The 12,443-nt window shown below is 49.7% G+C and overlaps 1 protein-coding gene across 1 annotated transcript in view; it reads right to left on the bottom strand.

Moving 5' to 3' along the window:
* Positions 1-12,443, bottom strand: part of VWA5B1 (von Willebrand factor A domain containing 5B1) — a 73,030-nt gene that overhangs the window by 30,071 nt on the left and 30,516 nt on the right. The window contains exons 9-12 of the mRNA XM_084651694.1: positions 9,502-9,612; positions 7,563-7,765; positions 5,097-5,211; positions 152-337 (exon numbers count right to left, since the gene is read on the bottom strand). Of these exons, the coding sequence (XP_084507820.1) occupies positions 152-337; positions 5,097-5,211; positions 7,563-7,765; positions 9,502-9,612 (615 nt within the window). The remainder of the gene's footprint in view (positions 1-151; positions 338-5,096; positions 5,212-7,562; positions 7,766-9,501; positions 9,613-12,443) is intronic.

The raw sequence follows: 12,443 nt of genomic DNA, 5'->3' as shown, positions 1-12,443 counted from the left end.
GCGCACTCACACATACACATGGATTCACACACAGCATGCCCGTGCACACCCAACACATATGAATACACAAACATACACAGGCATATGCATACCCACCCAGGGTGCACGCACACTGCCCATGGGGCTGGGAAATATGGCAGAGGTTACTTACAGCTCTGGGGTTGGAGATGTACAGGGACGTGTCACAGACAATGCTGTACCCAACCAGCCGATCACCAGGGAAGAGGCAGCTGGCACTGACTGGGGAGATCAAGACCTCAGTGGTTTCAGGAAACACCCACTCCACGGTTACATCGCTCAGGACAGGTGCCATAGCTTTCTTCAGAGACTTGATCATCTGGCAGGACAGAGCACAAACCCACGTGGTCTGTCAAACGGCAGAGGGGAGGGTGTTGTGAATGAGTGTGCGGGCATGTGTTGTGAGCATGGGCATGCATAGATGCCAGAGTGTGTTGGCATGCACCTGTGGGTGAGTATGTGAGTGTGTGAACACGCCGGGGTGTCTCAGTGTGTTGCACAGTGAAGATGAACAGACCTGCCCACCTGGATTTCAGTCGTCGATTGTCCTCTCCAGAACCCATCACAATGTGATGTCTTGAGTCTAGCTGACAGAACAGGCTGAGTCACAGGGAGAGGCCGATGGCCCAGCTGCTCTTGTCTCCTGCCTGCATCTTACACATGATGCTTCAGGGGAAAGTGGAAAAAATCCACCCTATACACGTCTGGCCGATTGGGCAAATTGATCTGCCCCATGGGAGTAAGAGACACCAGTGTAGAGCGAGACGGCCCTGTGATCCCTGGGAACTCACCTGCTACATGCCACCTGTCTCCAGTATTCCAACCCCCTCAACGGAGCATGCAGGTGGTTTATGCCATCTGATCCTTCAGCTGCCAGACACCAGTCTGGTCCAAGAAAGCAACATAGAGCATCCCTGAGGCTGCTCCAAATCGTGCCATCTACCACCAGCCCTCTGCACTCCAGCCAGTTTCCTTTTTGCCCTGCCAAGCCCCCTACATCAGGGGCAATGAAACCAACCATGAGTGCGTTTCAGAAAATCCTCAGTATGAATTTCAGCAGATGCCTTTGCTGCAGGATAACACTCTGGTACCTTGGATGGCAGGCAGGTCCCTGCTCTGCATAGGCATTAATCACACACACACAGTGTGGAGAGTGCTCTAACTCTGCGCCATCCCTTACCAATCTCCCCAGCCACGAGACACGCTTGCCTTTCTGTAGAGAATTCCCTGGGCCTTTCCAAACAAGCCTCCCGGGCAGACACCGAGAGATCTCTGTGCTCTGAATCAACGTGACTCCGCGTCTTCGCAAGGACAGCGAGCCCTTCTCACAAGCACACAAAGAGGCTACTGGTAGCTCAGCACTGGGCCAGCTGGGGTCAATTGGCAACACTCTATGTAAATCAACGTAGCCCCACTGACCTTTATGGAGTTATGCCAGTTTACGCTAGCTGGAGATCTAGGCCAATATCAATGTATATATATTACAGGCAAATCCATTCGTTACTGCTTTCCCACTCGGGACTGTTTTCCAGAGTGCAAAGAGAAGTTAAAAAGAGATTTACCTACAGGGCATTTTAAACTTTCTATATGGTTCAATGTCCACAATACAGGATCTGTAAGGCACACCAGGATGTGTTTGATGGGGCCATTAATTGATGCCTCAGATGGCTGAAGACCATCTGTATAACAAGTGAGGCCTGTATTAACAGCCCTGTAAAAACGCCCTTTCCTGTCTTGGGGCTTAATTTATAACACAGACACTGGTGCTTCTCTATCTTTGAAAGTGCTTCCTGGGCTATAGGGGAACAGGATCGGGCCCTTTTGCGTGAAACAGTCATTACAGCTGGCGTTTCCGACGCGGGTGCTAGGCTGGACTGAACCAATGGGAGCCTGTCAAGTTAATGCACAAAGACGAGTGAATCTCAGCCTCCCACTGAAGTCAGTAAATCATATGAACCCAACGACTGTTGCTGGGGAGAGCTGAGCGTTCTATCCCAGAGGGGCCAGGTGGGGAAATGCATAAGGTTTAGGGTCTGTCTACACTGCAGTCATGGCTAGACGGACCTGAGCTAGCTTTAATCTAGCTAGCTAAGGTACCAGAGCAGCAATGCTGCAGCAGCATGGACTGCAGCATGCCCTAGTCTCCCAAGTAATTGCACAGCCCTCCCGGACTTCACGGCTTGATCCAAGCGAGTTCAGGTGTGTTTAGACTAGCAGCAATCACTGCCCATGATTTCAGTGGAAACAAACCCCTAGAGAACAGGAATGGAAGTGGAGGGGAGGCAGATGATAAAGGAACCATAACTCCCAGTTTGGAGTATAAATGCTGTAGAAAAGAGACGGGTGTAGGGTCTCAAACGCTGCCAGTGAGACAGGCTGTAACCAGGAGAGGTGGGAATAGTGAGGCTGTGAATAATGAACCTTGCAATGCAACTCTGTGGACTGAAAGTGACAGGTGCAGGGAGCCCCGTTATTTATGGCATTGGCAGCGTGGGAGCCAGACATCAAAACCTCAGAACTGCTTCCCAGCCTGCATTAAAGTCAGTTTAACCAGCAAAACTACTGCACGGTTATTTCTCTTCCGTGGCCCCCATGAACCTCCAGGCAGCTGGGCTGAGCAAAACGGGGGATTTTGACTTCACTTCACAGCTATTAGCTGCCTGGATGCCAAGCCCTCTGTTTCGGTCTGTGTCTACCACTGCCGCTATGTTTGCAACCAGGAGCGTGTCGCGCCTGCCACTTCTGTTCCTCCCTGCGCACAAGCTCTGACTCTCCAATGAGTCTGACATGAAGGCTCTTTTTCATCCAGCTCTCCCCACCCACACGCTGGGTAGGAGTTGGCAAGCCAGTCCCAGAGCAAGGAACTGTGCCAAGAGCAGCTTGTGACCACCCCCACCCGCAATGAGATGAGAAGTTCACTAAAACGCAACATGTCCGTTCCCCTGGGAAACTGTTGTTGTTTGAGTCCAGAGGGGCCTACAGGAATTTCAGCTCAGGAGAGGAAGAGGTGGGGAGGGGGTATTCGGCCCAATGCCTCTGTGCTGGTGTGTTCAGGATCACCCTGATCCTGCTCCCCAAGAGCCATGTTTGTGGGATGTTAACGGGTCCCCCCCGTCAAAGTCAGGGCCTGAGAAACATCCCTGCAAGGCAGTTCTTGGTCACAGTGATCCCCCAGCTTCGGGGAGTGGTGTCTGGGCCTGCGAAATCCACACCGGGCTTGCTGCCCCTGCAATGGGATGGGGGATGTGTAAATCAGGCTTTGCAGTGGCAATTCGTTCTGTGAGTGCAAAAATGGTGGTACAAAATAGCAGGCGGGGCCTCTGGTTTTTAGGAACTGTCCCATCAGTTTGACTTGAGCCCACTGCACTGCAGTGTTGCCATGCCATGGGTGCGCCGATGGACGGCAACGTGGAGACACCCAGCTTTGTCCTGTTGGATCAACCTGGGAAAGTGGCAATTCTAAATTCCCCTCCTAGGATTCACCTAGTCAGCCAAAATCTTTCCAATGGGGAGCAGGGCCTGGCATCGCTGGTCTCATACTGGGACATATATCAGCAGGCTAGAGATGCCCTCAGCCACACAGGGCAGCTCTCCTCCGGCATATCCTAACAGCCCACTGTGGCGTAAAACTCCAGTGCTAAACCCAGTGGGCTGGAGTCCTTTCTCCTTCAAATTCACCATCTAAAATCCTGCTAAAAATGATCCATCCCTCAGCACGAATAAACACCCACCACACCTCCGCCCCTTCCCTCCCGGTGCGCTGCCCTGACCCATTATACAGAAAGAGGGCAGGGTGCCTGGGGCTGGATCGGAAGGTCCCTGGCTAGCTGGGGAACAAATCTCTGGTCTCACCAGCGGGTGCTTTGCCACTTGGTTTCCTCTGGAGACATGCGTCTCCAAGGAAGAGACGACCCCCATGTCCCGCTACAAAGCACCTCTTCACATGGCTGTCAGCGGATTGGGCCATTGCCCCCTTGGCTTCTAAGGCCTCCTATTATTATTATTAGGGTTGTGGTAGCCCTTGTCCTGGCCCAGGAACCCCCTTTGCCAGGTGCTGGACAAACACATAAGAGCATAAGAACGGCCACACTGAGTCAGACCAAGGTCCATCTAGCCCAGTTTCCTGTCTTCCGATAGTGGCCAGTGCCAGGTAGTGCCCCCGAGGGAATGAACAGAACAGGTAATCATCTAGTGATCCGTCCCCTGTCACTCATTCCCAGCTTCTGGCAAACAGAGTCTAGGGACACCATCCCTGCCTATCCTGGCTAATAGCTATTGATGGATCTATCCTCCATAAGTTCCTCCGTGAACTTATCTAGTTCTTTTTTTAACCCTGTTATAGTCTTGGTCTTCACAACATCCTCTGGCAAGGAGTTCCACAGGTTGACTGTACACTGTGTGAAGAAGTACTTCCTTTTGTTTTTTTTATTAATTAACACAGGACAGAAAGCCCTGCCCCAAAGAGCTGATAATTGACTAATAATCCCTGGCTCTTCATCTTTATCCCTCAGACATTTCCCAAAGAAAGTGAGTATTATTAACCCTGACACTGAAGACAACAGAATATAGACAAGGTGAGGAGCACAAGCAGACAATCCGAGTCAGGGTCAGCATGATGGGTACTGGTGTTAGCACACCTGCCACCTAGCATGTACCCTCGGCCCATCATCCCCTCCCCCTTTCCATTGGGGCATCATTCGGGGACATGCCTGTTGTGCATTCAGAGCTCACTGGGGTGAAAAGCACCCGCCCCACTGGCTGCTATCCTGCTGACACAAAGCCCATCAGTGACCTCTGCCGTCACCCACCTGCTCAGCTGCAGGTTTGTCAAATCAGCAAATAATCCATCCGCCTTCTTCCCTCGTCTTTATGCAGTCCCAGCCCAGCCCCTTTGCAGGACGGATTTTGATGGGGCAGCTGCTTCCTTGCCCCAGCCCAGCTTTGTCAGGGTGCAGAGAAGCCTCCAGTCTTTGGGGCAGCTATCCAGACTGACCTAAGCTCTGAGCCCTGCCTAGTTTGCCCCCCGCCCAAGGAAAAGCCAGCGATGGGAAGAGGGGAGGGATCCTGAGTAGCAGTACCTTTGGCTGCAGCCTCTCGCCCTCTGCCAGGAATTCTGCACTCCCCTTGGACACGGCAGCCAGCCCACACACCAGCCTCCTGCAGGCGTTCTGCCCAATGCCAAAGCTGTAGCACCTGGGGAAAGATGGAAATTCAGGATACAGGTCAGGGGCGAGGAGCGGGGGCCATTAGAGCAGGAGGCCGGATGTAGGATCAGTCCCCTACCCCCCCACTAATGCTGGGCAATGTAATAGCATTGAACAGTCCTGGCTCCCCTTGATTTCAATGGGAGCTGCAGGCAGTCACCCCTCTGAAATCAGCCTCCAGTGAGGTACCTAAGCATGCAGCAAGTCAGCCGGATGTTTAGCTTTGACTGCTCAGCCCTGGTCAAAAGGGGACGAAATGATAGAGGGGGATGCCTCCCTGGTGGCACCCGAAGGGACGCAGGCTTGCTGGGCACTGGCCATGGGGCACCCCCCCTCCCTCTACCTCCGCTTGCCAGCTTTTGCAGCAGCTCGCTCCCTCTCTGAATACAAACAGCCTGCTTTGGTACAGGGTCAGCTATTTTCCCCAGCTGAGTCCTGCTGATTGTCTCTGCTCAGGATTCAAATAAACTTTCTCAAGAAAAGAGCAGCCAAGTGCTTTCCTGACCTTCCCAGCCCTTCTGCTAAAGTGACCTTTCTGTTGTTGCTGCTTCTGGCTGAAGCCCGCGATCAAGAGTTGGCATCAGGCAGGAAAAACCATGGGTGTGAGCAAGCCCCTCTGCAGCCAGGGGCTTGGGCCTAGCTGGCTAGTGAAAGGCAGGCAAGAACTGATCTCACTTCATAGACTAAGGGATCAGCTCTGCTCCCACTGATGACCATGGGAACTGTGCCACTGAGCACAGGTAAATGACCAGCTGTTATAAGAGAGGGAGGGAGGGAGGGACAGAAGTCAATGGAAGTTGCAGGTGCTCAACACCTTTCAGGATTCGTCCCCGTCTGTTTAAGATACACTCCTGCCTTGGAGCAGGGGTTTCCACCTCCCTTAGGAAAGGACTGTCTAAGGACTGGTGAAGAGGAAACACAAAAAGCCCCCCCAGCACCTCGTTCCTCTATGCTTTTCTCCAGCCCTGCCTGTCTGGAACACCCTGAGCAATTACCTCTCTGGGCCTGAGAGCCTGACACCTAGGGCTGCTGCTGCTAGTCTGAGCAGAACCTTCCTCCCTCAGTGAAGGGTCTGGAGGTCCCGCTGGCCCCACAGAAGGGGAGGGTGGCGGGGCGGGAGTGATGGACACAAGGAGGGAAGGAGAATCTTCGAGGATGAGAGGGAAACTTATCATTTGTTTTTTCTGTTCTGTTTCTCTGGTTTCTGAAACTGCATAGCAGCCTGTCCGGTGGGAAAGGTATGCAACCTGGTGCTCCAGCTAATCTGGGATCCTGTCTCTGATGGGGGCCAGGACCAGCTGTTTCAGGGGAAAGCACAAGCCCCTCCAGAACACACCTGACTTTGCCATACGGGACCCTGCAGGATGGGGAATTCCTTCCCTGCTCCCAGCTGATGCCCCTCATCTCATGGAAAGGCCTTGTGGTTTCATTGTGTGGACAGAACTGCAGATCCTGTTATTTGTGCCCCTTCCAAATGGATTTAGGGCTCGTCTACACTTGGAAATTAATTGGGATTAAGGTAGGGTGTGATTTTAAAACGCAGTTGCTATTCCCCTGATAACTTTACATGGGGACAAGACCTTAGTACATTTACAGGGAAAGTTGCTTGATTGCATTTCCCATCAATGCAAGGAAATCACCAGGAAAGGCAACATTAACATCCAGTGCCTGCTCAGTTCACATCTTACCCCCCACACACCACATCCCTCAAATGCTCACGGCCCAGGAGCACGTGTGGGAAGTTGGGTGCTGATACTTACGCTTTTTCATGCATACCAGAGGAACTCAATCCCCACAATAGCTGCAAATCTCAACACAGCTCCCCCTTAATAAATGTCTGATCTTTTTCTAAAACCATCCCGGGACATGTGACTCAATGATTTATTGTGGCAACGAGTTCCACAAGTTCTCTTTATGTCACATGAATACCATGCATTTCCTTTGAGCTGCTTTTCACATTTGCTTTTCAGAATATTTGATTTTTATGCTGCCCCGCACTGGACCCAGCTGGGACTCAGAACCAGATGTATTAAAAGACCGCAAGGAAGACTGTTCTCAGGTCAATCCTGCAAGCAGAAGACATCAGTGAAGAGGCTGCTTTAGTGAAACTGCCAGCCCAATTTCCCTGGCTCAGATTGTCTGCATGACCTTCCAGAAAAGGACCTGAACTTCTGGGATCCATTCCAAACCCTGCTACCACAAGCTACCACCCTGTCTTTCATTCTGATTGTGGGATGACTGTGAAATGTAAGATGGAGGCCTGCTCCTGGCATTGCACTCCGAGTCCCCTCCATGCTGGATTTTTTGCCATATGCCAGAGGATCCCAGAGTTATCCACACCTGGTGGAGGAAGAGTGATTCCGCAGCAGCTCAATGACCTTCCCGGTGTTGCTGACAGCTCCGTCGGTCAGCAGGAAGAGCAGGCGCGGGTGGCCCCTGTGGATGGGCTGCCGGATGATCCACTTTAAAGGGGATAAGATGTTGGTGCCGCCCATATCCGCCCGGATCTTCTTGATGCTCTCACACGCAATAGCCAGACTCTCCTGCAAAGGGAGCAGAAGTGCCCACTAGCTAGAGTCATTGTGGTAAATATTGTGATTGATGCTGAGCGCTGACATAACACTTTTTGTCTGGGGATCCCGAAGCACATTACGACATTGCTACGCCCCCATTTTAGCGGATGGGGGAAACAGGGGCCTGGTGAGGAGAAGTGACTTGCTGTGGGTCAGACAGCAAGTCAGTGGGAGAGCTGGGAATGCAACCCACATCTTTTCAACTTTTGGTCCCCTGCTCTAACCACCAAGCCACGCTGCCTCTGTAAAAGGCATGCACCCAATCCGTCTGCAGCTATTTTCTGTAGGTGAAATTTGCAGAGGGCAGCGCAAGGCATATGCGACACAGAAATCCCACTTAAGCTTGATGCTTTATGGCTTAAACGGGGCTAGTGCCCGGGCAGGGTGCCGCTGCTGTCCCTCTGCAAGGGAGTAATTTCACCCTGTGTGCAAGGGCAGCTGCGATTGTGTAGACCTGTGTGTTTGTCCTTAGACAGTGAGCTCCCTAGAGCAGGGTCTCTGCTTCTTCCGTGCTTGGAAGGTGCTTCCATAAATAAACAATAGCACATTGCAGGTGCTTCTGTAAATAAACAATAACAGCGATGAAGACAATTGCAGGGTGCATACGTGACAGCAGTACATGTGAGCACATGGGCCCAGCAGCAAAGGTCCTGCACTGTATGTATGAATGGGAGAAAAGTGGAAGTCAGTGCATGGGATCTTTTGTGATAGCAGGGTGCATGTCTAGGGCTGCACAAGGTATACGCAAAACTGTGTGTGTATTTTTGTGTGGCTGGCTATCCAGTGCCTGTTAATCCACACCCTAAGGAACCCTTCGTGCTGCTCAGCCCAAAGCTATGGATTTGTTTTAGGTGAGGGTGATCTGTGCCATCGACCCAGACATCAGGAGGTAATAGCCTCATGCCTGTAACATTCTAGGCGTGAATGACTGCACATACAGTAGCCTTTTTATGGAAAGGCTAGATCCCATTTGTCAATGTCTGATGCTATGTGGGGTGCAAAGCCCGACCCTGCAGTATGCTGGGCTACAAGAGGACATGTGGGTCTTTTCTAGTGACATGGCGATGGTTCAGAGGCATAAAGGCCTGGCCCCTGCTGGAGAAGGGGGCTGGGTTGATGAAATCTGAAGAGTTAGCTCTTTTCTGTTTCAGAAGGTTTCTGATCATTCTGGCTCTTGCTCATTAGCTCATTCGGGAAGAGCTCAGCATGGCCAGTGCAGAGAGAGTCCAGGAAAGGTAGGTTCCTAAAAGCCATGTGATGGAAAGTCAGAACCTCCGAACCTAGGTCGCTATCTTGGCCACAACGAAAGGGGTTCTGGTGTCTCAGAGGTTCTGTCCTCTCAGAAAAAGTCCCTGGAATTCATGTACCCAGTGTGGAAGATCTGGGATATTAGCACCCCTCTGTTAATACCTGTCAATGGGAGCATACCAGCCCAAGTGAAGGAACCTGGACTCCAGAACAAGAGGATTGTGGCTAATGGTGTGTGCAGCTGCTTCACACAGAGAGGCAGAGCCGTGAGTGAGCTACAGAACCAGCTCCCTGGACCAGATGACCCCAGGGCAGGGCACGGTTGGCATCAGCTGCAGCACGTTCCCTGCTACCATCCTGAAAAGGTAGCACGTGCCAGCCCCCGCAGCAGCGTCCGAGCTGCAAGGCCTTTGCTCTCTTCTGTGAAGGCCAAGGAGTTCAGAAATGTCTTCACCCACCTCACAGTAAGTGTGACTGGAAGGAAAGAGGGTCTTAAAGGTCGACCCAAATCCAATGATGTTGAAGAGGCATGCCGGTGCCAGGCTCTTGAGTATGACCAGCAGGGCATCCTGTGAGGGTGAAGGAAATAAAAGTGAACACATCAGGAAGCCTGATATCTGATTGGCAGCCTTGGCTTTACCAGCAACATTACCCTCCTGGCTTTCCTTCTCCACGTTAACTTCACCACTACCCTGCATTTGGCGGCATGCAGTTCAATAACACAACAGAATAACACTGCTTGTTTCACAGAATCATAGAAATGCAGGGCAGGAAGGGACCACAAAAGGTCATCAAGTCCAGCCTGCGGCACTGAGGCAGGGCCAAGTAAATCTAGACTCTCCCTGACAGCTATTTGTCCAGCCTGTTCAAAAAAACCTCCAGTGATGGGAATTCCACACCTGCCCTTGGAAGCCTGTTCCAGAGCTTAGCTACCCTTAGAGTTAGAAAGTTTTTCCTAATCGCTAACCTAAATCTCCCTTGCTACAGATTAAGTGCATAACTTCTTGTCCTACCTTCAGTGGACATGGAGAACAATTGATCATCGTCCTCTTTGTAACAGCCCTTCACATATTGGAAGACTGCTAACAGGGGCCACCTCAGTCTTCTTTTCTCAAGCTTGGTTTTTTTTAACCTTTCCTCATCGGTCAGGTTCTTTAACTCGCTTATCATTTTTGTTGTTCTCCTCTGGATTCTCCTAATTTGTCCACATTTTTCCTAAAGTGTGGCACCCAGAATTGGACACAGAACTCCAGCTGAGGCCTCACCAGTGCTGAGTAGAGTGGGACAATTAGCTCATGAACTTAAATACAACATTCCTGCTAATACACCCCAGAATGATATCAGCCTCGTTCACAACTGCATCACATTGTTGATTCAGCTTCAATTTGTGATCCACGATCACCCCCAGATCCTTTTCAGTCATACTACCACCCAGCTAGTTACTCCCCATTATGTAGTCACGTATTTGCGTTTTCCTTCCCAAGTGAAGTACTTTGCACTTATCTTTGTTAAATTTCATTTTGTTGATTTCAGATCATTTTTCTAATTTGTCAAGGTTATTTTAAATTCTAATCTAATTCTATTCTTCAAAGTGCTAGCCTCCCCTCCCAACTTGGTGTCATCCTCAAATTTTATACGCATACTCTCCATTCCATTATCCAAGTAATTAAGGAAAACATTGACTAGTACCAGACCCAGGACTGACCCCTGCAGGACCTCACTACATACACCCTCCCAGTTGGACAGCGAACCATTCATAATGACTCTTTGAGTATGGTCTTTCAGCCAGATGCACACCCACCTTATAGTAATTTCATCTAGACCACAATTTCCAAGTTTGCTTTTAAGTGATTCACACATTAAGAAAACACTGCATGCATCTGATGGCTATTCTCCTCCAAAAAAGCTCCTCAGGACAGAGATGGGTAGTATGCACCACAAAATGTAAGATTTTGGGGCATGGGTTTTAATAAGAGGCTTTACAGAACTTTAATAGAATTGTTTTCGTGAACTTTAAAAAATCAATGTGAGCTGTAGCTCACGAAAGCTTATGCTCAAATAAATTGGTTAGTCTCTAAGGTGCCACAAGTCCTCCTTTTCTTTTTGCGAATACAGACTATCACGGCAGTTACTCTGAAACCAATTTTTGGACAGAAATCTTCTTTTGTGAATGTAGCCATGTGTATTGTGAGAGAAACTGTCTGCTGTGTTTTTTTCTTGAGCAAAGTGCACAAAACAAACAAAACAGCATAAATGCCGAAAAAAATCAGTTTTTTAAAAAAAATTTTAAACTGCTTTCTCTCCGAATGAATGATTTTTCACCTGAAAAATTCTCTGTAACTTTCCCTTCTGAACTGGTTCTTTTTATTAGAGAAAAGAAATGTAATCGATCTCACATCATGCATGGTGGGAATGGAATGCTCCAGGATGAAGGGTGCTGCTTGTTTTGACAACAAACAGGAGACAGTGGATATGGAGTTCACTTGTGAAAAAGAGGATGGTTAAAGGCCAAGTGCAGGTCAGTGATTTGTGTTGTTCCAGAGTGGTTTAGTGTTGTGTGTTTACATGAGGATGAGATCATACAGTTGTCAGTTTGCCTTGGGCAGCAGAAACCCAAGAGCCAGCCCTGAGAGAATAACTGCTAAGGTCAAAGGAAGTGGGAGAGCCTCCTCACTTTCTCATTGACAGAGGCGTGGATTAGATGACCCAAAAGCCAAGAAGTTAAAAATATACCATTTCCAATCGAAGGGGAATTTTAGATTATCAGACTGTAACTTCCCAATTGGAACTTCGCCATAGCACCAGAGTTAAACACTTCAGCTCTTAGGGCTTGTTCCAAAGCCCAGTGAAGTTCATGGAAAAATGCCATGAGGCTTGGGATCAGATCCTTAAAGTCTTATAGTAACTTTATTGCCACAAGTTGATAGCACCTCTCTAGCTTCATGGCCACCCCAAATTCATTCCTACAAACAGTGCATCACATCTGCAAGGCATCCAGGTCTGGAGCTCCCAGTGACTTCAGTGGGGGGGGGGGTTATGCCTGAGCCCTGTACTGTTACACACACACACACACACACACACACACACACACAACCCTGGCTCATGACTGGCTGAAAACAGTCATGTGACAAGTCCGTAAGTTTGTACTGGAGACTCTCGGAGAGGTAAACAATACAGAGACCTGGAGCAATGTTAACCGATGTACATGTATGCGTTTTGACCGGCTGCAGATGAGTTAGGGAAAACTGAATTAGTGAGAGAACATATTCAAATTGCTGCTTCCTGAAAGGTTCAGCAGAGGTGATTTTTTTCCCCCCAGGATCTTGAAGTTGGTATTTTAAGAAGTAGTTTTCAAAAACAGATTTCCAGATATTTCTAATGAAGCAATTCAAATGTATGT

Source organism: Lepidochelys olivacea, assembly GCF_965140295.1.
Source record: "Lepidochelys olivacea isolate rLepOli2 genome assembly, chromosome: 18".
NCBI classification, from domain to species: domain Eukaryota; kingdom Metazoa; phylum Chordata; order Testudines; family Cheloniidae; genus Lepidochelys; species Lepidochelys olivacea.
This window is presented reverse-complemented; position numbering and strand designations above follow the sequence as displayed.